Here is a 26,977-nt window from a genome sequence, read left to right as displayed (position 1 = left end):
CAATAATTAGAGCTGTAAAAATAAGGCATTAAATAAGCATGCTGACATTTTTGTGGTGACACTGACAAAGTACATTTGCATTCACACTGACTTTTTACTCATTTAAGCCATCAAAACTCACAATACCCATCAGAACAATCTGCAGGCTTCAGCTCAGAGTAAAACTGCATTATAGTGTTAGAATCTGAATTAAACCATAGCAAGTGAAGAGGGGTTGAGTGCCCTCAAATACATGCTCTCTCCCTGTCACTCTCTCCCTCTCTCTTCCTCTTTTCTTATTTCTTTAGTGTGGAGAAAGCTAATGATAACATAGATCCCTGATTCCAGTCATTTCAGTGGCTTTTCAGAGGGAATATCCAAATGACAGCCTCTCTATTTCACTTCTCCCATGATGAATAGCAGAATGGAAAGTTTGAAAACAAGCTTTTTGACCCATTCAACATTGCTACAGTGTTTTTATATTCTTGATAATCCTGAACGCTCTGTGCTCAAAAGCTATAAATCCATTTTGGAAAGTTACTTGGTGAAATCAAATGATACAAAAGCAAGAGAGAGAGAAAAAAAGAAAAGCTGAAGTGCTCTCATGGTGAGCCCCATGGTCCTTTGATTTGGCCCTCTCTTCATATGAAATTGCAAAAGCGTAAACATGGGTGTGGAGTTCAATGGTATGATCAGATCATCTAGATCAGGAGCTGAAAGTTGTTATACCTTTATGATTTTATGGGCAGAGAAGCTGTAACCATAACTCTATTAACAGACACAAAGACTTCTTCGAACTTAGTTTTGTCTTGTCAAAATAAATGGAACAGTCTAAATATTTGAACGTTGCATGCTGTTTATTCGCCGATCATTGAAAATAAGGTTGTCCAAGGTGAAAAATATGAGAAATATTTTAAAGATCTAGTTTAAAACATACCTTTTCAGTTTGTAGACATGTAATCTTTGTGTCCATGTTGGTTTCATACATTTTTGAAAAACATTTATAGCATTTTCTAACAAAAAAAATAATTATTTAATGGCTTTTAAAATGTACTGTGGCATAACAATCAAGTAAAAGGTATTAAAATACTTTCCTCGAATACATCAGAAAGTGTACCGCTTAATCATTCATTTGAAAACAGTTTTCAAGGTAAAATCATATATTTGAGTCAAAAAACATCTAGACGTTTTCTCAGGGTTACTCCATATGACCTGAAATAAGTGTACCTTGTCATAAATATTTCAAAAATTCTCATATTTTTTTAAAACTTCAGAAAATTGAGAATTTAAAGGGGTCCCCTGTTTTCTTTTTTTTTTTTTTGTCATATGACAAAAAAATGGCAAACTACATAACCAACTGACTTGGATTTTTCATGTATTAATAACATTTTAAAACCAAAAGTTTTCACTGATTTAAAAAACAAACAAAAAACAAATAGAAAATAATACAAAAATATTATTCTGAAAAAGTATTTTTTAAAAGAATTTCAACTTTTGATGATACTATTAATTACTTATTTTTTTGCTGTCTCCAGATGACTACACCACCTGACATTTTTTACTGAAGTTAAGACTCAAATCTAGTTACAGTGTAACTAGACTCAAATCAAAACATGTTAATGATGGGGGGAGGAATCATCTGTGTTCCACAGCTGCTTTCGTGTCCTTGAATAACGTATAACGTGTGAGTAAGAGCAGCCGGTGGACTTTCTAGTGCCCTCCTAGGGAGTTGATGCCCTACCCAGACTGCATAGTCTGCTTATAGGGAGCGGTGGTACTGATGGAAAGGAATTTGTTTTGTGTGACTTACATTTTTAAAACACAAGATCCGGACAAAAAACAAAACAAAACAAACACATATTTAGACGTATTTAGTAAAATTCCACAAGCAAACAGCATCAATTCTCATAATCTCCATACAGCCCATGTTGAATAAAAAACAAATCATTCACTTCTGTCATGACAAAGGGAGGTCTTCATTATGCTCAGAAACATAAATATAAAATGTAATAATGAGTAGTTTGACTGTTAATTTGTCTAGTTAAATAATTTCAGCCCTCATTTAAAATTTGTAAAGCTCTTGTATCAGTTATTTGTGGCTGTTTCATTTAAATAAACAAATAATAAGACAATAAAATTATTACAGGATTACCTGATAGAGGGGAGAGGAACATGTGCTTCAAAATGCTGAAAATGTGTCAAGTGCCCACTTTTGCAGATCATGATGCTGTTGGTGACAGAGTTTTGTGTGGGCAGTACCTCTAAAGGGGCATTTTTTTAAGCACTATCACCGTAGCAACCAGCCAAGTTCTGATGATCTCACCTCTTTGATAAGCCTCCTAAATAAGTCATCTCTCTCTCTCGGTCTCTCTCTCTCTCTCTCTCTCTCTCTCTCACACACACACACTCAGAAACCCCGTCCTATTTAAAGTTGAGTGGTCCTCCACTCCCTACTCAGTTAAAATAACACATACACCCCTGTTGATTGTATAAATTGAATCAGAAGTGCTTTGCATTTAGACTCATATTCAGATGGGCTGGGATCCTGAGTGAGAGTGCTTGAGGCAAACTGTAATTGTTGGGTTTTCATAATAAAATCCTTTTATTAATACTTACCTGCCGCACATGGGCGGGGACTGCTTAGAATGATGTTTTAGAGGTGAGTAAAGTACTCTCAGCACTGCCAAAAAGGATTCACAAATGGACAGTGAATGATATTAAACTACCTCATACACACCCTTCATCTCTCCCTTGTTCACTAGACTGACGAAATGGCAGTTCAGGGATAGTTCACCAAAAATTTAAATTCTGTCTTAATTTACTCACCCTCATTTTGTTACAACCCTGAATGATTTTCTTTCTTCAGTGGAACACAAAAGGATATGTTAGGCAGTAGTTTAGTCTTAGTCTTCACTCTTGTTTTCTATCAAATGAAAATGGATGGTGAAGGAGGCGGTTATTCTGCCTAACACTGCTTTTGTGTTCCACCGATGAAAGTCATGTGGGTTTGGAACAACATGCGGATGAGAAAATTATGACAAATGTTTCATTTTTGGTTAAACGATCCCTTGAATTCAGTCATCTACCGCCCAGTCTTGTAGATTTGTGCTAATAACATCAGAAAAATCTGACATTTCCTGTCTGAATATGATACACAGCCCCTGGTCCAAGCTCTGGTCATTTCAAGTCTGGACTACTGAAATGCTCTTATGGCTGGCCTCCCAGCTAACACAATTAAGCCACTGCAGATGCAGCAGCACGTATGGTCTTCAATCAGCCAAAAGGGCTCATCTCTCCACTCTTGATTTCACTTCACTGGCTACCTGTAGCTGCCCACATCAAATTCAAGGCTTTGACACAGGCTTTCAGGACAGTCAATGGAACCACACCCTCTTACTTCAAATCAAATCTCCAGGTCTATGCTCCAACTCGCTCTCTGCAAATAGGCTCAAAGTCTATTTCACGATCGTTCACTTTCTCTGTTCCTCTGTGGTGGAATGAGCTTCCTACCTTCACACGTTCTGCTGATACCATCTCAACATTCAAAAACCAGCAGAAAACACATCTGTTCCACCAGCACTTAACCAATCCACATTAAACGCATTTATTATTGAACTTGCACTTACTATACAACAAAAACTTTCCATTTATTCTGTGCTAGTGCCTATACTACTGCAGCCACCTTGAAAACCTGGCAGTACAATACTGCACATTTGATGAACTTTGTTTGACAAACTGCTTGCTATGTTCCTAATTTGTAAGTTGCTTTGGATAAAAGCATCTGCTAAATCACCAAATGTAAATTATCATGCTTGAAAACAGGCCCAATGGAAGTTAACGGGACAGTTCATAAACATTAAAATATACACTGTTTCAAAAGAATCTCTACAAGGTGTAAACATTATACATGTTAACATGATTTCTGTGTGTTAAAATCTTCTTCTTCTTCATTAGGTTTTATGGCGGGTTGCGAACCAACTTCGGCCTGGAGGTGCATAGGTGTTAATAGGTGCATACCGCCACCTTCTGTGATGGATGTGTCCCTATTCCCTATACCCTATGTTTTAATCCACTACTCCTAATAAATCTCATTATTAGATGAATTTGTTTGTGTGTTAAAATCGCTTACCTAATCTGTTTAAATGATCTATTAGTGCACAACAGTGCCCGCCCACTTTTTCATCCATGTCGATTCCGGAAGTATATTTCCCATACATTTTTCGCCTTGATTTTTCAAAAAATCCTTCATAAAAGAGCGGTAAACCATGAACCAAACAAACCAGCTCCCAAAATGAATCACATCATTTCAAAAATGTATTTGAAGCAAAAAAGGTATTTGAAAATCGGATTAAAGGAAAAGTTACTCTGTACTTGGCTTTCACGAGGGAACGAACTACAATCCCATGAATCATTGCAAAGACCTATTCGGATAAAAACCGATGGAAATATATAAAACTAATGATTTTAGGTTGTTTGTTATAAGTATATAAACAATGTATTTTACGTTTATTACAAATTATTGGATAATGTATTCAGCATTTTTATCACGCTGAAATCATGTTAACAAGTAGCTATAATATTTACGTGTTATTGCTTAACTCTAAATATTTAGCATTTTAATGTTAAAAGGACTGGTCCTGTGCTCTTTAATTGTAAGTGCCTTACTGTAACTGCAATGCTTTCGATTAAACTGACTTTGTATTTAATCGTGAACGTTGCTTTAGACATTTTAAAATTAATTTTTAATATATATATTATTATTAATAATATTTTAAAAAAAATTTGGTAGCCAAAGGCACCGTGTGCTGGCCTAGAATTTGCGCTTTGTGCTTTATGAGCACAAAGTACTGACAGTTACACGTCCACTCAAATAAAAGCCACTAGGGGGCAGTGTTTACTATCTAAAAAAAAATCTTTCTTCAGCGGTAAAATGCCTCATTGGCCAACTCACATCATCATATCTTACTTGGCTCATGTGGATTGTCAAGAATTGCCCCTATGCAGAAAATGACTTGGTAAATACCTAAAAGCAGTAGTGTAGACTCTAGGGCATACACCGTGTGACTTCTTAGGATTTTGCGTATGTCTAACCTACCACAGACGCTGCAGATACAGTTCTACTAAGCAGTCATTGAGTCTGTCCTCTGCACTTCAGTAACAGTCTGGTTTGGTGCAGGTGCGAAATCGGATATTAGAAGACTACAGAGGACAGTTCGAACTGCTGAGAGGATTATTTGTTGCCCGCTGCCCTCCCTTCAAGAACTACACTTCCAGAGTGAGGACAATCCTGGAAAAATCACTCTGGAGCTCACTTGAACTGTTGCCTTCTGGCTGGTACTACAGAGCACAGTGAGCACTAGAACCATAGATATATTTATATGTTCTAGAACCGTCAGGCACAGGAACAGGTTTTCCCCTCAGGTTATCCATCTCATGAACAGGTTAAAGTGCCCCATTTAGCAATAATTATGTGCAATACACAGCTTAGTCTATTTATCCAACATACCATACATCTTCTGCCATACATTCCCTTGCACCTGTATAGAAAATTGTATATAGTGTACACTCACTCACTCTCTCTCTCTCTCTCACACACACACACAGTCTTATTGTGTATTTCTGTATATACTTACATTTTCTATTTACTTTTTCTTGTTATAATTTTTTTTTATTATTCTCTCTGTCTTGTTGCTATATTGTGTGTTCACTGGAAGCTCAGAGAAGCTGTCAATCATGACAAAACGTTTTTTTTATATATTTCAAAGAAGTAAAATAATTTCACTATTCACATAATACAACATTACAGTAGGCATATGGTATACAAGATATCATGTTAATGGGAACACTCATTATGCTTAACATTATGCTTTTTGTTTGTTCAGTAGACAAATGTGCATTTCTCCCTAAATGTGTCAGTTTGATTCTGTCTTTTGGATTCCAGCTTGTGCTTCTCATCTTAATCACAAATAATGTCATATCCCATCAGACTATATGTTTTAAGGCCCTGAGATCTTCAAAAGTTTGCATTGTTTTAGTAGCTGCATACTTTCAAATTTCAAACACCCCAGCAGTTATATGTTCTTACCTGAACAAGAAAACAGTGGCATTTATCTTTTGAACGGAATCACTCATTCCTCACAGGATTTAAGTGGCTACTTGTGAATAAAAAATAAAAAAATTGAATGGAACAGGTTACAGATCAATGTGTTATACATTATAGCTCATTGCTGAAGGACCTAAAATGTACTCCATGGAGAAAAAAAAAAATGTAGTACCCTTTACCTTCAAAACAAAGGCATATAATCTTGACGGATCCATAGAAAGTAAAAAAAAACCAGCTTAAAATCTGGTGCCATTATAAACTCTAAGTTGGTGTGTCAATGAACTAAACGAAAGACTGAGAATATTGCTTTTATTTGTGTAGAGAATGGTAGAATTTACAGATGGCAAATGAGGCTTTGCAATGAAAGGACTATTTGCATAATGGAATGTTGAATGTACACTAAGTCTGAAAAGAATTCAGTAACAAGTCTATTGAGTCAAGGTCCCTAACAAAAACTACCTTAACACATCAGAAGGATGAAAAAAAACAACATAAAACTATCTGTTTGGAAGAGTAATAGTCCTAAGTCCTTTTTTCTATTTAAAAATAAGGGGGACAGCATGCAAAGGAGCATGGGTGATAAATTAGTGTTATATCTGAGGCATTATATTTCTCAGGTTTATGTCTATACTTAAGACCAGAAATAAGTTATCTGGAGAAGAATGGGAAATTAGATTATACAGTATACTCCAGCACAGCAGTAAAACCTTACTGAGGAAATAGTCCCTCTAGAATGTATAAGAGGAGAGCACAAGGTAACTTGAATATAATTTCACACCAAAGGAGGACAACACAACCATTCTCTGAAATACACATACTTTTTATTGGGTGACAGTTTGGCTGTTAGTACTTGGCATTGATTGAAATACAATTGCAAATCTTTTCTTTCTTTTTTTGGATGTGCAGATGGAAAGAGTGACACTGCATTGATCAAAAACAACCCAGTAGGTGAATAGTTTGTGATTACACAGTGACTGAGTCCACGTCAGCTCTAGCCATCTTGGATCTAAGTGAATGACTAGGTGACATTCAAGCATTTTAAGCAAAGTATCTAGTAAACAGTGAAATTCATATCATGATTTATTCATGCCCTATGACCCGGCCCCTTTGCATGAAATAATGCTGAAAAGCCATTCAAAATCAAATTCACAGTGAATTATTATCTAATGTGAATGTCCCTCTATAGGGGTAATTTAAAAAAGGGTTAACCAAATAAAACTAAACCGCAACACAAAATAACAAAATGATAGTGTTCTTTAGGTGATTTTATAAGCGTATCATAGCAATAACTACAATATTTTTTTTATAAAAAGGCTATACATTGGGTTATCGATAAAAAACAAAATTAAATCTGCCCATGAACAAGTATGGTAAAGTGTAGAACAAGAGCAATATTTTAAACAAGCAAAACAACAGAGTGTGGTCTTATTTCAACACATTCACACTTTTAAATCACTCTCAGCAAAAAAGGTGTGCTTACTCCACACATCTACACAGGATTGTAGAGGTGTGTCTACAGTGTATGTGTGGGTATGTATTTCAGCTGCCCTATATGTGCATGAACACATTTCACACCTTATGATCTCCTGCTACTGCCTTGAACAGCCAATGAGAGTGAGCTATGGTAACTTGGGTTGTATTATCCATATATATGTCTAATTTAAAACAGAATATTCAAATTAAGACATCCAGAATATATTTTATATTCTTTTGGTCACACATTCGAATCGTGCAGAGCATACGCAAATATTCGCAATAAACAATCACATGAGCAGCAGCAAGTCTAGATGCAGTAAGATTTTACATTTAGAGAAGCTTCAGTATTTTAGTTGTGTAGCTTGTTTTTTTTTTTTTTGTTTTTTGTTTTTTTTCATTAACATTATATAGTTTGATGGCATTTTAAACTTGATCTTGATCATACCTTGCCGGATAAATGGATTGAAAGATTTATAAGAGGAAAAGTAATGTCACCCTTCCAAGTGTTCTACTGATCCAACGTTATGTCTGTGTTATTATGCAAAGTTTAATTGAGCTGAATGAGAATAATTATTTTGCTGTTGACATCAGGTGCTTCATGTCTTGCACTGGAACGCAATGCAAATATAAGGATAGATATTTGCATAAAGCAGTTTTTTCAAAAGCTAAATCTGAATACTTTTTTCATTATAATAATAACACTGAGTTACAGTGATTCTCATGCTGACTTTTTAAAGACAGTGTTAAAGAAAAACAAAAATATAAAATGCAAGATGTTTTCATAAAATGATGTTCAGGTACCATCAATGATCTAAAAATGTTAATATATATTCCACTGCAACATTATACATTTGCAGCTAAAGCTTTCACACACAGACTTAACACTGGCAGAATACAATGGTGGAGTAAACTGGAGTTAAGGGTGGGACATCACATTGCAAAACTTTTATTACTTTCATTTCATTATTTCATCACGCGGTATCATTTTGAATGCAGCTAAGGGGTTGCTGTGTATTGGTGCACTCTATTCTTCCAAAGCAAATACTGGCCTGCACACAAAATTATCAGTCACCTCATCTCCCCACACCAAAATATTACACTTCTTTAATATTTAGTTCAAATGATATCCACCAGTAAAGTTAAGGTCAAAGGTTTTCAAGTCTTATGATCTTTGCTGTATTTTCTAAAAACAGAGGCGACTCAAACAATCAATCATCTTTTGGCTATGTGCATTTGAGATTGGATTTAGGAAATATGAATTAGAATTTCGTAATTGGGAATGGGATTATTTTTGGGTCTTCATCTGGGTTCAGGTTGGGATTAAATTCATGATTTTCAGTCTGAGTAAGGCATTGGGGTTATTTTCGGGTCTTCATTGGGGTTCAGATTGGGATTAAAGTAAGGGTTAGGTTTCAATCTGGTTATGGCATTGGGATTGTTTTAGGGCTTCATTGGGGTTCAGTTTGGGTTTAAAGTAAACATTAGCATTCAATCGGAGTATGGCATTGGGGTTGGGATTATTTTAGGGTCTTCATTGGAGTTCATGTTGAGATTAAAGTAAAGAATAGGTTTAAATCTGGGTATGGCATTGGGATTAGGATTATTTTAGGATCTTCATTGGAATTCATGTTGAGATTAAAGTAAATACTATGTTTCAATCTTGGTATGGCATTGGAATTATTTTAGGGGCATCGAAGGGGTTCAGGATGGGATTCAATTAAGGGTTGTGTTTCAATCTGATTATGCTATTGGCATTGTTTTAGGGTCTTCATTGGGGCTCAAGTTGGTTTTAAAGTAAAGATAAGCATTCATTCTGGGTATGGCATTGGAATTTTGATTATTTTAGGGTCTTCATAGGGGTATAAGGTTAGGTTTCAATCTGGGTATGGTGCTGGGATTGGGATTATTTTAGGGTCTTCATAGAGGTTCAGGTTGAGATTAAAGTAAAGATTAGGTTTCAATCAGGGTATGACATTGGGAGTGGGATAATTTTAGGGTCTTCATTTGGGTATAAAGTTGGGGTTAAAGTAAAGATTAGCATTCAATCTGTTATGGCACTGGGTCTGAGATTATTTCAGTGTCTTCATTGCAGTTCATGTTGAGATTAAAGTAAAGATTATGTTTCAATCTGGGTATGGGATTGGGATTATTTTATGGTCTTCGACGGGCTTCAGGTTGGGATTAAAGCAAATACTAGGTTTCAATCTTAGTATGGCACTGGAATTATTTTAGGGTCTTTGTAGGGGTTTATGTTGGGATTGAAGTAAGGGTTATGTTTAAATCTTGTATGGTATTGGGATTGTTTTAGGTTCTTCATTGGGGTTCAGTTGGGGATTAATGGATTATGTTTCGGCCTACCTATGGCATTAAAATTGGAAAAGGAATTATTTAAGGGTCTTCATTAGCATTTAGGTCGAGATTAAGGTAGGTTTCATTTTGGGTGTGGCATGGGATTATAATTTGAATTAGGGTGATATCTGCATTTACAATTCATAGGAAGGCTGGTGAGAGTGAAAAAAGTGTCTTCTTGAAGCCTGCATACATACACAGCTCATAAACCCGCTAATGCTAAAATAATGCAAAAAATCTGTACAATAACTTTAAATACTGTATATACAGAAATAAACATATTTTAATTTGTCACTTATTCTTCATGAAACTAAATAAAAATACAAATAAAACAGGAAAAAATGATCATTGGCTTCTTTTTCTTAGAAGCAGGATTAAAGGCAACTAGAATATTGTGATGGCTATCGTTTAAAATCATGTTGCAGGTGCAGCTGGCGCCTTCTCTTTCATTGCCACTTTGAATGATTTAACTTCACATTTTAGGATTTAAGCATTCTCATTTAACTTAGAGCAACATACTGGAAGATAATATGAAAAGATGTGTCGAAATTTATGAAGAAAGAAAGGCCGCCCTCAATCTCCCTTTAAAAACACGTTTCTACCAGCAAGCCAAATGGAGTCACTGTACGTGTCCAGATCTCATGATTTCATAACATGCCTTGACACAAAAAAAAAAAAAAAAGCAGGAAGAGAAAAATGATGTAACACACAAAAAAATTAAAAATCAGCAAATATTAGAATAAAAACATAAAACCAAGTTGAAAAGAGTTGAAAGTTGAGATTTTTGCTGTGTAGTTCTGTAGCACTAGCTGACAAACTGAAGGTTATTTTGTCACAGGCATCAGCATCTTTGTCATGGGTAGCTCAGGTTTGATCAGTGGTTCTGAGAGGTACCAGTCTCTCTCTTCAGAGCTCTTTTTCAAAGATTCTGATTGAGATGAGGAACATATGAACCAGATTTTCTGCATCTGTCTGACTGAGACTTGAGGTTTCATCCCATGCCATGACTTTAATATGGAATTCATAAATTGGTGTAGCCAAAGCCATCTGAAAACATGATTTCACATCTTCATTATGATCTAAATGATTGAACAGGTTTTGGACTGAGCCTTGGAGGTAACAGATCAAAGTTTAATAGCAAAGCAGGGAGTTTCATGAGAGAGAAATATTCTATTTTCTGCCATGATGTGTTTATAAGACTGATGTAGCTGACTTAACCTGAACTTAGCACTATGCTGACCTGCTAAGTTCCTACGTGGTGCTATCCCAAACTAGAACTTCTAGCAATACACAGCTGTATTTTTAGCTCTATCCATGCAGATTTTGCATCTCTGTGCATAAAATAGCCACTAAGGTACTGCAAATAGACTATTAATAGATGCATACAGAGAATAATTGGCTGAGCCTAGATGAAGTGAACGTATAAAACCTAACTGATATGTAAAAAAAGACATAATTTATATATAACTCAACTTAGGCTTAGCCCTGTATGCCAGATATGACAAATTCTTTCTTGAGTCCAGTTGTGAAATCTATAAAAAGAAACAACCAAATAAAATATAAAGAATGGCACAAATACTTCAAGCAACGGTCACATGGAGGGTCGGTGATTATTGTGCATTAGTTGAGAATCCAAACCTTAATTTCTCTTTCTCTCTTTTTCTTTCTTTTTCTCTGTCCTTCTACACAGCAAAGATCATTTGCTTTATCGCTATTTTGTCTTGTTTTCCAGTAAAAATATATACAGTATGTATTACCACTTAAAACAAGATAAATTACTTAAAGCAAAAAATGGATAACATAATAGGACGCAAGTTTGTCTTTCTTACCCATTGGCAAATAGATTTTTTTCCTTGTTTTAAGCTAAATTCTCACACCTTTTGAACAATGAATTTCCAGGAGTTTTTCAATCGTTAATGATTACTGGATAAGGGTTTTTAAAAATTATTTGATAGACATTGCACACACAAAAGTAAAGTTATCTTGTTTAAAGGATGTTTAGATATATTTTAACTGGGAAGCAAGACACAAATACTTATTAAGAAAATAATTTTTGCTGTGTATCATTTACTAATTCCCCCTCTTCTCCTATTGACTAAGGAAATCGATGCTAGATTTGACACTGCGAGAGGTTGCCACGTCGACAGCCATAGCTCTTATCTCAGTGTCTCCAAACAGCATGAGTGTCTGGATCTCTCTTCGTGCTGCTGGACTCTCAGTACCACTCACATCCAGCTTCAGTGAACCACACTTTCTTACACCTGGGTCCGTGATGAAGCTGACTGACTCTTTTTCCGAGCAATATACATGAATCACAATCACCTGCTGTGAAGGCTTTGCGGGCGTGTAGCTGCGTTTTACCGTTTCACCCAGTGCAACTGACTGATCAGCAGAGATGAATGTATCGAAGACGTCGGTGCACCAGCGTGTTCCATCCTTCACAAGCATCTTCTCTGGTGGGTGTTTCCCTTCTATGAAACGATTCAGGACGCCCACGCCATAAGTGAGAGGAGAGCGGCGCACCTTTATGACGCTGGGATCCAGGCCGAACAACACCGCCCCCTTCAGGATGGTCAAACCCACATCATGTGGGATAATAATTCGGCTACGGCCCTGAAGCATCTCCTGAACTGCCTGCTGGAGTAGTGGAGACTCAGCGAATCCACCCACCAGGAAAAGAAACTTGATGTCTGTCACTTCCGGTCTTTCAAATAACTCCACTGGAGAGCAAATAGAAGAATGAGAGCAGACAGCAAAAGAAAAAGGGAAAGACAAATGTCATTACTTCATCACACGCTTTATCACAAAACAATCTAAGTCATGTCAATTTTACTAAAGAATTGTATGCATTCCTCCAGTTTTTCGTTAAAGGTGCACTGCGTAATTGTTTCCTCATTAAAAATAAAAGTTTTACCGTTTAGAGAAATGAATACCAGTAGTACTTTTGTACAGAAAATTTGTTTTAAAACATCTGTACTCACATAAGATCACATGAGCTTAACAAAAGCTGTTTTATTTGACATGGAGCTAAGCTGCCTCATGGGTGCCACCATGTTGAGATCACTTGACCACCTGAATAGCATGTTTTTTTTTTGTCTGTAGTTACCCTTTTATTGAACAAGAAATAAATTAATCATTGTTGACTGAAAATAGTTAATATCTAAGGCATTGGTAATCAAAAACACTTACTTTTGTGTGATGCTACATCAAAACCACTTATTGGCAGTAAAAGTCAAAGATGACAACCATATTGACTAGTGCAACATCAACAAAAATTACTGAGTGCACCTTTAAACTGACAAAGAATAAAATTAATTTGATCTCTGCTTGTAGTTTTTGTTTGAACAGATTACAGACAGCAAAGCAGCCAACATGAGAGCCGAGGGACCCAGTTATGACCCAGTTCTGTGTGCACGTGCTGGAGTATTTTGGGCAAATGGTCTTGCCCTAAAAGTGTCTCCCTGTGGCTCATTATTTTATACACAGCTTTACAAATTCTACTAAGCAGAAGAAGTTTGAAATGTTTGAAATTGTGATTGGTGTATTGCAATTAATCGTAAACAGGATTATTGTATGCTGTTTATGAAGCCTTTGCTCATAATTAATAATAATGCATACAGTAATTCTTTATAAAACAATGTACAGATCAACCAGAGCTCTACAAATATAGCTCTACAAGTAAAACAAGATTAAACTACAGGAATTTCTACAGAAAAGAAAGAATTTGTAAATAAAAACAATTGTTATTAATAAAAAAAAGGCACATCTAACAATAACTGCAGTGTAAGCCATATTGTTTTAGTGAGTGTGTACTCACTCAGATGCTGTATAATGTGGTCTATAGTTGGTTTGAACAGTGCATTCATTGCATCTGGATTCATCCTAAGCATGCCCTGCGATGACCACTTCACAAAGTCCACACTGCAGAGTACAGGGGAGACAAAAAGAAAATTTGAGTTTTAGATTGAGATGAGAAAATTTAAAATATAAATCACAGTTTGTTTGACCAAAAAGGTTTTTAATCACATATGGTTTACATTGGAGTTTACATTGTATTATAAGGTTATCAGTGTGTAAGAGGTAATGTTTGTGCTTCTAGTTAAAGCATGCACTTATCCCCATATCACTGCACAGAGCAGTGTAATGTAGGAGTTCTCATAAAGATGGCTGAGTCATCTGATTGTCGGGAAAACTGTCCCATGTGAGACATAAGAGACCAAAATCTATAACATACAAGTTAGGGCCATCTTACACAGACTTGCAAATGATTATCTTACATTATTGTGTTGGGAAAGAATATACTAGTGAACCCATGAAAAACAAAATGGTAAGATTTGTATATTTTCTAAAGAAAATGCGAGTAGTACTTGCCCGAGCAAAACTCACCACCATGATGCAAGGATGTTCTTGGTGGCTGGCAGGGCATTGCTACCTGGTTGCTAGTGTGTTTTGGGTGGTTACAAAGTGGTTACTAACTGGCCTAGGTCAAAGTAGCCCACCACCAAGTCTTAATGGCATTCTGTTTACAAGATATGTCTTGAGTTCCTACTTCAATGAACGTCTATGGGATTTTTCACCTGTTTTATAATCTGCCAGATGAAAATTGGGACAAGTTACACACCAAGGTTTTATTCTTAGTGTTAGGGATTTAATAAAATCCAAAACCCTAAAAGCCCAGGTATAATTTGTTTTTGTGCATTCCGGATCGGCTCGCTCCTGTTTGACAGCATTGCCAAATACAAACGCGTTTGACACATGCCCACTACAACTTCTTTGTGATACTCTTTTAGTACAGTCAATAGCAGGCACATGCATCAGTGATGTGCACAGCCGGGGGGCTGGCAAGAAAAAATGCACGGGTCAAGAAAATCTATGCGGAGCATGGCTGTGCTAATGACGCAATTTGCTTCACACATACTGTGTGTGGAGCGATCCACAATGCGGACACCTGAAGTATACTTTGGCCTTAAGCATGAGCAATATAAATAGTGCATTAGCAAGAACTGGTAATAATACTATAACAGGTTTAAATGTTCTAAATAATACTATTGGTAATAACATATAATAAGTTCCTATAATAATTGGACATTTGTGTCTGATCTGACTCTTTTGCTTGAATATAAGTGTCTTTAGCACATAGTCAGCAATCACATACACACAAACATGGTATTCATTCAGCTGACATGGGCATCTTTATACAGGGCTGATTGAATGCCTGTGTGGATGTATTGACAGCAGTCATGAATAGACAGATTAACTGCCCAGGGGCTGTAGGTCACACACCTGACCTCAAAAAAGACAGACAACAATTCCTGCAGTGGCAGAGTCAGCAGGAAATAGAATCGCCAGTTTATGACAATGCAGACAGTGCCATAAAAACACCTTTATCTATGATAAAGGATAACATCTTTGTAAATGGAAATGTACACACTGCAACTAAATATGGTTGTCTTGTCACTCTTCTTCTGAGTGCTTAAGGGAAAGTTCAGCCAAAACTGAAAATTCTGTCATCATTTACTCCCACCTCATTTTGTTCAAAATCCTTCTTTCTAACGCGGTACACAAAAGAAGTTAGGGAGAATGACAGTCACCTATGACTTTCATTGTATGGTAAAAAGATGCAAAGAGAGTTAATGGTGACTGAGGCTGTCAGTTTGGTTTTTCACAGAGGAAAGAACCTCATACGGGTTTGGAATAACACGAGTGTGAGTAAATTATGACAGAATTACATTTTTGGGTGAACTTTTCCTTAAATCCCGTTCAGTAAAAAAAGTGTTCAGTTATTTATGGGAGAAACAACCAAATTCTACAACCAATTTCACTCCTGAAAAATTCAAGCAGTGACATGTATTTGCAGTAAATCCATTGTGTTCATCACTCACTTGCTCTTCTTTAGTGCATGCTCCACGCTGTGTCCTCTGAATTTCTTGTAGTAGTCGATGAAAGAGAAGGGCAGATTAATATTTAGTGGATTGCTTCGGTCAGGTGCCGCCGCCCTCTTACGAGACTCAAACGCAATCATCAGATCCACCCATGCAGCAGGACGCTTGATCTTAAACTGGTCAATGAAATCCTGCCCGAATATCTTACACAAGAGCTTCTCAAACTCATAATCTATTCCGATAGAACCATACGGGCCTCCTGTGGAGAAGATGAAAGGATTAAAGGAATCATTCAACTAAAAATTACATTTCTGTCATTATTTACTCACCTTCATATCGTGCTGTTAAATTTACCATGAAACACAACATTTTCTGAAGAACTGTTATGCAGACCTTGCCATACAATGGCAGTTTATAGAGTCACCATAATAGTGTTTGTATGGCATTTTTTGTCAAGCTCCTTTATGAACTGTTATTAATGGCCAAATCTGTGTAACGATTCTTCAAAAACATCTACTTTTATGTTCCATGGAAAAAATATCAGCTAATAGGTTTGGAATGACATAATGATGAGAAAATAATGACAGATTATTTATTTATTTTTTGCTTTTGGCTGTATTCCTAGGTTTTAATACATACTATATATATATATATATATATATATATATATATAGTACTGTACAAAATGTTATGCACTTGTGAATTTGAATAGAGAGGATGTCTTCAAAATTTTCATTTATCAATTAATGGCATACAAAATCCTGTAAACATAAAAAAGCTAAATCAATATTTGTTGTGACCACCTTTGCCTTCAAAACAGCAAAAATTCTTCTACGTACACCTGAACACAGTTTCAATTGCTTCTGTCTCTTCATGTAATCCCAGACTAACTCAATGTTCAGTAGCAGGCTCTATGGGGGCCATACCATCTGTTGCAGGGCTCCCTGTTCTTCTATTCTACTCTATTTGCAAAAGGAATGTTTGGGAGTCTAAAATGTATATTTCCTGCTGACACACTAAAGCTGAAGATACTGTATAAATAACCATCTTAAGACAAAAGTTTTTCTAAAAAATCTTATGTGACTAAGATTTTTGCAAAGTACTGAATAGTCTCTCTCTCTCTCTCTCTCTTATATATATACATACCTACCTTTTCTTTTTCAGAATAAATGCTTTCCTGTTACAGTGATTAAATAAAGTCTGACATCTTAAATGATGGTTGCCTCTCCTTGATTCAGTGGTTCTTCTTACCTGAGGCTTTATACAGTTCCTTCAGATACCCCTCAGGCATTTGGATCTGATGCACCGTAAGATCCACTGTCCCGCCTCCACAATCCACAACCACATAACGGTCGCCTAGACACCAGCAGAAACATCAAATGAAGGTCATCGGAGGTCACCAGCGGAAATGAATTTGTCAGGATCATCTCATCCAGTGAGCAATCTGATATTTTACTCTGTTTGACGCAATCAGGAAACTCTCTGTAGATGTTGGATGCGAGAGATTCTGACACGAAGTGCTTTTTCAAGGTGTCTGGGGAATGGTGACCTACTTTCAGGGTTAATCGACAGTCTGCAGATCACCAAAGGAGAGCCCTTTGGCATTTAAGAAGCTCTGTATATTGTACACACTGTATAATTCAAGTTTACATTTTCAAGTTTAAATTTTAATTAGAATTTTAACTTGAATTGTAATTATTCTAAATGATAATGAATTTATAAGAGCAGAAAAGTGTAAAAAATTAATCTGTGTGGGGTTATTACAGCAGTGATGAACTGGCAAAGTGTGCTGAGGTACTGATGTGTGAGAAGCTGCTAATTCAGTCAGAAAATATGGGCTGGAGATTGTTTATTGGACCTGAAACACCAAAAGAAGGATTTCAAGCTAAGCATGTTTCTTTTTCTATAAGCTAGGGTGGATCTTACAAGACTTTAAGGTTTCTTATCGTATGACAGCAGCATTAGAAACAGCAGGAGCAAAATACTACAAGAAAAATGTTTGTGAGAAGATCCAGACTCTACCTTCAGTGAGTTCAGACCAGAGCTCTCCTATGACATTCTCCACCAGAAAGGTGCGGCTCTGTCGGTTACGGCGAACATGCTCCTTGGCTGGTTATTGACAGAGAGAGACAGGAAGTGTGTGTGAGAGGGAGGGCAGCGTGAAGCTGTACATGTGTATATTTGTGGCAGTTTCAAAGGCAAGGCGACAGAATGAGAAAAGGACAAGGGTTGCATATTGTTTTTTTAAGCAAGAGGATGTTGTTTGATAAAAGTTCTAATGGAATGCAAGACTCCTTTAATTTCAGCCAAATTCATAAAAACAATTAAGAATTAGCTGGAATTTGTTGTGTTTTTTAATGTTTATGATTTAGTGGATTTTAAACAACTTCCAAAACTTTGGGACACGATATAAGTGTATAATACTATTAACCCAAAATGGCCTAGCAATACCTTGTTTGCAAATAAGTTAAGTTTTAAAGGTAAACATCAACATTACCAAACACAATTGCAGAAATTATTATATTCTTCCATTGGATGATTAAACTCAACTTTGGGATTCCTGAAATAACAAAAAAAATAACAAAACATTTGGGGAATCCACCTAAAATTGCTTACTTATAGTAGCCTCTGCATCACTAAAAGCCTTCAACTAAAAACCTGCTATTTAGCACTAGTCCATAATTATTCCATTTAAAGATTTCCTCCCTTTTTCACTTTCGTGAACTTCCAGTCTGAAACCGGAATGCATAAATAAGTTTCTGTTCATTCACTGTAGAGGGGGAGGTAAGCCAGGCCAGATAAAGGGCAGTTAGTTTGATGACATCAGTGGATAATGGTCATCCTGGCAGTTGTAAACATTCCCAAACAGGAAGTGTAAGCTGTAGGGAGAGTGACCACATGGAGGCTGATGTCAGATTGACATTTCCTCTTACCCACAGAAAACAATGAAATGCACCACCAGGCCTTGTTTTCAGTACACGGCAGGTTCTGATGGAGTGTGGGAGAGCTGAGGCTCAAACCGCTTCAAACCGCTCAATTTAACAGTGTTTTCAACACAAAAGAGATCCCCATCTCAACATTCCTGCAACACCCTGATAACAAAATCACAACTCACTAGTTAGGAAACACAGCCTATTTTAGATTAAATCATCACCAAGGCTGTGAAAACTATGTCAGATGTGTAAACAAAATGACTGCACGAGAGAATGTAATTATATTTTCAAAAAATACTGTAAGAGGCAGGGCCACATCAACCATTGACATTGAGGAGAACACACCCCCTTCCCCGAGTATTCAGACTACAGATTGACCAATATGTGATTTTCAAAGGCAGTTGGATTACATGCTGTGAAATCAGAATGACAACAGATTAGTAGAAAAACATCATCAAAAATGAAAAAAAAATAATAAATCCAGATGTTAAAGAATAAATTCTGAGAGGCAGCCCTTAAGGGACACGTTATCCCCTGCCTGTTCCTGACTGGGCTTTAGGGAGAGAGTGGGTCTACTTATATCAGACAGGCAGCCCCTCTATGCTGTTCACAATTACTTATTGTTTCAGGCTCTTACTGCCAAATAAATTAACCAGTGACTTTTTCAGCCTGCTTTTTTCACGAATTTTCACACTGCTCGTTTTCATACAACAAAAACAGGGTGCATGTACCTAAAATTTTACAAAGTTTAGACCCAAATTTAGCACACAGTCATATAGATGGAAGTGCTGAAATGTACTGAAATTTAGACCAAACTTTTGCACACAGTCATGTAGAGGTAAGTGGCCAAAATTATTACCAACATTTTGCACACAGTCATATTGTGGAAAGTGGCCAAAATTACGGTGCAAATTTAGCACACAGTCCCATATCACTAAGTGACCCAAATTTACCCAAATTTAGCGCACAGTCACATAGAGGAAAGTGGCCAAAAATTTCTGCACAGTTATATAGAAGGAAGAGGCCAAAATTGAGCACACAGACATATAGAGCGAAGTTGCCAAAATTGACTAAAATTAAGCGCAAAGAAATGTAAATGGAAGTGGCCAAAATTTAGCACAAAGCCATATAAAGGGAAGTTGCCAAAATTTTGTGCACAGACATATAGATATAGGCAAGTGGCCAAAATTGTTACCAAATTTTAAAGTAATATTAATGGAAGCAAGTGGGCAAAATGTTTTCATATAGAAGGAAATGGCCAAAATTTGCGCAGTCATATAGAGGGAAATGGGCAAAATTTTGCATAGTCATATAGAGGGAAATGGGCAAAATTGTGCGCAGTCATACACACTCACCTAAAGGATTATTAGGAACACCATACTAATACTGTGTTTGACCCCCTTTCGCCTTCATAACTGCCTTAATTCTACGTGGCATTGATTCAACAAGGTGCTGAAAGCATTCTTTAGAAATGTTGGCCCATATTGATAGGATAGCATCTTGCAGTTGATGGAGATTTGTGGGATGCACATCCAGGGCACGAAGCTCCCGTTCCACCACATCCCAAAGATGCTCTATTGGGTTGAGATCTGGTGACTGTGGGGGCCATTTTAGTACAGTGAACTCATTGTCACGTTCAAGAAACCAATTTGAAATGATTCGAGCTTTGTGACATGGTGCATTATCCTGCTGGAAGTAGCCATCAGAGGATGGGTACATGGTGGCCATAAAGGGATGGACATGGTCAGAAACGTGATGGACATGGTCAGAAAAGGCCGTGGCATTTAAACTATGCCCAATTGGCACTAAGGGGCCTAAAGTGTGCCAAGAAAACATCCCCCACACCATTACACCACCACCACCAGCCTGCACAGTGGTAACAAGGCATGATGGATCCATGTTCTCATTCTGTTTACGCCAAATTCGGACTCTACCATCTGAATGTCTCAACAGAAATCGAGACTCATCAGACCAGGCAACATTTTTCCAGTCTTCAACTGTCCAATTTTTGTGAGCTCTTGCAAATTGTAGCCTCTTTTTCCTATTTGTAGTGGAGATGAGTGGTACCCGGTGGGGTCTTCTGCTGTTGTAGTCCATCCGCCTCAAGGTTGTGCGTGTTGTGGCTTCACAAATGCTTTGCTGCATACCTCGGTTGTAACGAGTGGTTATTTCAGGCAAAGTTGCTCTTCTATCAGCTTGAATCAGTCGGCCCATTCTCCTCTGACCTCTAGCATCAACAAGGCATTTTCGCCCACAGGACTGCCGCGATACTGGATGTTTTTCCCTTTTCACACCATTCTTTGTAAACCCTAGAAATGGTTGTGCGTGAAAATCCCAGTAACTGAGCAGATTGTGAAATACTCAGACCGGCCCGTCTGGCACCAACAACCATGCCACGCTCAAAATTGCTTAAATCACCTTTCTTTCCCATTCTGACATTCAGTTTGGAGTTCAGGAGATTGTCTTGACCAGGACGACACCCCTAAATGCATTGAAGCAACTGCCATGTGATTGGTTGATTAGATAATTGCATAAATGAGAAATTGAACAGGTGTTCCTAACAGGTGAGTGTAGAGGGAAATGGGCAAAATTTTGCGCAGTCATATAGAGGGAAGTGGACAATATTTTGCGCAGTCATATAGAGGGAAATGGGCAAAATTTTGCGCAGTCATATAGAGGGAAGTGGATAATATTTTGCGCAGTCATATAGAGGGAAATGGGCAAAATTTTGCACAGTCATATAGAGGGAAATGGGCAAAAGTTTGCGCAGTCATATAGAGGGAAGTGGACAATATTTTGCGCAGTCATATAGAGGGAAATGGGCAAAATTTTGCGCAGTCATATAGAGGGAAGTGGACAATATTTTGCGCAGTCATATAGAGGGAAATGGGCAAAATTTTGCGCAGTCATATAGAGGGAAATGGGCAAAATTTTGCGCAGTCATATAGAGGGAAGTGGGCAAAATTTTGCGCAGTCATATAGAGGGAAGTGGGCAAAATTTTGCGGAGTCATATAAAGGGAAGTGGCCAAAATGTACCAAAATTTAGACCAAAATTAAGCACAGTCATATATCAGAAAGTCACCAAAATTCAGACCCAAATTTAGTGCACAGTCCCATATCACGAATTGCCCAAACTGACCAAAATTTTGCGTACAACCATATAGAGGGAAGTGGCCAAAAATGTACCAAAATTTAGACCACAATTTAGTGCACAGTCATATTGAGAGTAGTGACCAAATATTTTGACCAAAATTTAGCGCACAGTCATATAGAGGAGAGGGACCAAAATTTACACCAAAGTTTAGCACACAATCATATAGTGGAAAGTCATATAGCAGAATGTGACCAAAATTAAGGCAAAATTTTTGCTCACAGTCAGACGTGGCGTCAGACGCGGCGTCAGACGATTTTGCCGGGGCTTCAGTCCCGAATGTTTTGAGAGTAGCCCCGAATGTATTTTGAAAAGCTGACTGACAAATATGAAACCGGACAATAGCCTATGTAAACCCCCGAAATCATAAGTTGCCTTATTTCATTGTGCTTTGGCTTTGCACATACTGCATACAGCCTGTAAAAATAGACATGGTCTTAAAAATAATCTAGCCTATAGAATAAGATTCTTTGCTGTCGGTAGCCTATGGGTCACTCTGTTTATTCATCTCTGTTGAATATGCAGCAGGTAGGGGAGGAGCTAGCACAGTCGTTGACATCAACTAACGTTACTTAGTGGCGAGTTAATAGCAGTTAGCAGGAAAGACAGCAAACATGAAGCAAATGAGGCTTTGGGGATTTTTCCGAAATAAGTCAGTGGGTAAGAATTCATATTTTTTTGTCCTTAAAGTCTGAAGATCATCATCTGGCTGGCTTTCACCCACAGTAGGCTAAACCTCACTCTCCACAAATTATTTATTTATATTTAAATTTTTACCTCACTTTATTCACAATAATATAACTCTTTTGTGATGACTTTATCGTAATATACATGAAAATTCAAGAATCATGATAGATCTTAGGGCAATCCCACTGATCTGCTCTTCCCAATACATTTTCTTCAATGGTATTGTCTACAATTTGAAATATGTAGCACTTGATGAATTAGTTGTTTGAAGATTTGCAATACGTTATGTGCTGTATCTGTTATTTTGCATCACAGATGATTCAGGGAGGAGAGTGGATGTTGAGGATAGTACTAGAGTGGAATATTTAGGAACTGTACAAACAGGCCCAGCCAGAGCAAAACTCAAAGAATACCCTCTCACCAGCTTTGGACTACAGAGAAGTGGTTGCTAGTGTGAAAATAAAATTGTCTGGGCTAAGCCCCGGATGTCCTTCAACGCTGGAAACGCCTCTGCTTACAGTCATATATCACGAAGTGGCCTAAATTTATACCAAAATTTGCAGCAAAGTCATATAGCAGGAAGTGGACAAAATGTAGCAAAATATAGCACACAGGAATATAGCAGTAAATGACCAATGTTTAGACTAGAATTTAGCACACAGGAATAAAGCGGTAAGTGGCCAAAATTTAGTGCACAGGAATATAGCATGATAACAAACAGGTCTAATTTTGTGCTACATTTATGGTGCTTTTAATGTGCAATTTAATGTATGCTTTCATTGTATTCTTCAAAATATATGATGTAAATGATGACAGGATTTTCATTTTCTATCCCTAACTTGTATTCAGCACTCCAGTACATTTATATACTCAATATATTTACACAGACTTTTACTTTACTTCCCAGCAGTTTGCCATACAGAATTACTTCTTGTCTCAGGCTTTCACTGCCAAATAAAATTAACCAGGGACTATTTTTTTTTTTTCAAAGCTCACCACTGAACATGAAATGTACAGGCTCAATCTGAGTGCAAATATACTATTAATCAATATACACTTTCTATATCACAGCATATGCAAAGATTGAACATAACAATAGCACGAGCAATTATACACTTCTTTTCTATGCTTCAGCACTTCAATAATTTTTCACCCTTTTTGTCCCCGTTATTTTCACTTTAAACACACACAATCTATCTGATTAAATTCTCCCTCTCTCACAGTTTGTTCTTGCAGAGGTGTAGAGTTACACTGCTGCTTGTAGATGAAAAGAGAGCTGCTGATGTCATCAGACTTAGGGTCACTGATGTCAGATTGGAGGTCACTGCATGCATCAGCTTTGGCTCATAAACAAACTGTAGCCTACTACTGTACACATTCACTGACACAAGAAAGACAGTTCTGCCTAAGCTGTTGCAGATAAAACAATGCATAGAATAGTTAAAATAGACAATATTAATTTATAAGATGTCAATGAGCTTATATGTTTCAACATCAATAGTAAATAATAATCTTTTATTACTTAGATGAAGTATAGCATGTCACACCACAGAACATGCCAACATCTTAAAGTATTGTGGTCTAAATTCAAATTTAAAGGAATGTTATTCTGCAATAACCCCTACCTTCTAGGTCTAAATAAACGTCCTAATATAATTTCATGTCAACTACTCAATAACATTATGGACCAAATAACTGATATTCTTAAATGTTGAAACATCGACCATCAACAATTTGACTATGCTGGCATTGAATGATAATAAGTCATGGAAATACACAAAATGGATTTGGTTACAGTTTTAAATAATTAAGAAACATCGCTAACATTGTTTTGGGGGAAAAAAGAAATGCAATACATGACCTCAAATAATTACACAATGATGAATGTATGTGCATGCAGACTTCAGCAGAAAGAAATACTGAGAGAGAGGGAGAGAGATAAGGAATGAGGTAGAAAGACCACAGGGAGGGAGAGTGTGAATTTGCCAAAGCTGTTTCTCATGCTGGCATCACCATTCAGCAGTGATCCAAATGACTGTTACCTTTTGAATGGACATGAAAATATATTGTCATGTTAATATCTAAAATCCCAGGTCACTGAAACACCCAATTATGTACTCATGTGTGAATACTTTTATATTATTAAGCTCAAAGCGCATGTGCAGTCAGTCTGTAGTAAGGCCATGAGCAGGGCAATCGAGGTGAACTGGAATAGACCAGGAGAGAGAGAGAGAGAGAGAGAGAGAGTGGTTTCGTGCTCTCAAGAGATATGGAGGCAGACAGCAGTAAGTGGAGGAAAAATACAGAAGAATGTGATGTACTCTGCCTATATACAAAAAATAAACAAAAACAGATTTGAATCTGATGCAGTTACATTTTACTTTAGCATGTGATTTAAACTTGCAAGGTATTTCGCAACATGAGTATGAGTATGTGAGTATTTCACAGCATATTAGGGCATATGTCTTAATACATGTTATTAGCTGATGTTGATTTCACACTCACAGGTATATATAAATATTTAGTAGGCATACATATTTAACCACCATCACATATGCTCTATGCAAGTGGAGACAATCACAAACAGCAGCTAATAAAAGACACTTTCAGTGCATATGTGTTCATGCATAATAGTGTTTGTATGTGCAACCAAACACATGGAAATGGGCAGGCTCAATAAAGACCCTCCTTCTGCATGCATCATCACCTCTTCTTTCCCTGACTGCAGAAATGGTCATTTTGGTCTGCAGAACTCCTGCAGCTCTAGTATAGAACTAATCTTAATTTCAGTGGTATTGCAGATTTTCCAAATTCCCCTTGTCTGCCATTGTTCAACAATACAAGACAACAAAAATAATCCACCCCAAAACCATGCAAATTTTGCTATGTCGGGTCGCTCAAACAGAGCAAATGTGCTAAGACTTTTCAGGACACCCAACCTGCTACGAATGGCTTACTTATAGTTGGCTCTGCACATTAAGATGGGATTGAAGAAAGTATTTTAACATTTAAAGGGTAACTAAACCCTAAACCAACTTTTTTGAGTTAATGATCTGTAAGCATGGGGCTTTATTAGTACTGGTCATTGATTCAAGTAATTTTTTTACATTTGTGTATAAAGTGTTTTAATTCTACAATATATGGTGTAAAAACGTCTGAGTGCTGCCCTCTTCAGGTTGAACGGTGGCTACTGCAGTTGAATTTTCCTATTGGCTGTTGCGGTACTTCGTGACGTAAGCGGTGACAGCTGATGTAAGCAAGTTCCAGCTCACCACGCCAGATTCATGTACATGTCGTCTTGCGACCATGTGATGAATAATAATAACAGAGTCTGACAGCAGCTGTCAATTAATCCGTCACTACGAGTCTCAGGAGCCCCCCCCCGCCCCCCCCCGCTCAGCCCCGCACTCGGTTCGTTGCCTATATCCCCGCCGGGGTATGCCCACTTTTCCAGCATTTTCAAATATTTCTAGTGGGTGGAGTCAGACTCTGAGCAGGTGTTTAGTTACCCTTTAAAAAATTGCACACATACTAAATTCACCTTAATTGTTCATAACATCTGACACAGTATGCTACATATCTATATAACTTGCACTTCCTTTAAGCTGAATACAATACCAATCCCAGCACTGCTGGCGATTGGTCATATGAAACCAACACAGTAATAATTTTTTTTTTACTATTTCAATTAATTGTTCCCTAGTAGGTGATCATAAAGAAAACACACACATGTATACATGGGCAACATGATGCTTATGAACTTTCAACAAACATTTATGCAGCAATACCTTGTGAATCCTATCAGCTGTGGTTGATGTGTTTTATGCTCATTACAGAATGTTTATGGTACACGTGAATGTATTTTATGTGGTAAAAGTGTGGCTTACCCTGTGTCATTCCCCCTCCAACGTTCTCTGTTGGGCTGTAACCATTCAGGGCTGTTTTGGTGCCCAAATCAACCATTTGGTGGAGGCGGAGCTTTCGGCAGTAAATGGACGCAGCCTCGGGTTCAAGAGCAATGATCAGCTGCTCGGGGATGTCACGGGAAACCAGACCAGCCTAGATAAGCACAGATAACACAAGATAAATAATTAGACATTAACATACAAAAAGTTAATAACTTAGTAGATTAGTAGGTATGTCCAAACTGTTGACTGATACTGTCAATTCTAATATGAACATATGCTCATGAACTTGAATGTTATAAAATGTATATTTTTACAATTGTCATTATTCACATTTGGTAATACAAAACACATAAACAAGCCTGTAAACCAAATATTAAAGCTGAAGTGTGTAATTTCTGCGCAACTATCATCACCAAACGGAATAGCAAAAAAATACATGCTGCCTTTATTTGCATTTTGGAGCTTAAAATGTTGGCATCCATTCATTTTTATTGAATGGACCTACAGA

At 37.2% G+C, this 26,977-nt stretch overlaps 1 protein-coding gene across 1 annotated transcript in view; it reads right to left on the bottom strand.

The window, feature by feature from the left end:
- Positions 1-7,920: 7,920 nt before the first annotated feature.
- hspa12a (heat shock protein 12A) overlaps positions 7,921-26,977 on the bottom strand; it is a 50,207-nt gene continuing 31,150 nt past the window's right edge. Inside the window, exons 7-12 of the mRNA XM_052146057.1 lie at positions 26,449-26,620; positions 17,812-17,898; positions 17,041-17,145; positions 15,790-16,048; positions 13,725-13,828; positions 7,921-12,627 (exon numbers count right to left, since the gene is read on the bottom strand). Of these exons, the coding sequence (XP_052002017.1) occupies positions 11,996-12,627; positions 13,725-13,828; positions 15,790-16,048; positions 17,041-17,145; positions 17,812-17,898; positions 26,449-26,620 (1,359 nt within the window). The 3' untranslated portion in view covers positions 7,921-11,995. The remainder of the gene's footprint in view (positions 12,628-13,724; positions 13,829-15,789; positions 16,049-17,040; positions 17,146-17,811; positions 17,899-26,448; positions 26,621-26,977) is intronic.

The sequence above is a fragment of the Xyrauchen texanus genome, chromosome 16, assembly GCF_025860055.1.
Source record: "Xyrauchen texanus isolate HMW12.3.18 chromosome 16, RBS_HiC_50CHRs, whole genome shotgun sequence".
Lineage (NCBI taxonomy): Eukaryota > Metazoa > Chordata > Actinopteri > Cypriniformes > Catostomidae > Xyrauchen > Xyrauchen texanus.
This window is presented reverse-complemented; position numbering and strand designations above follow the sequence as displayed.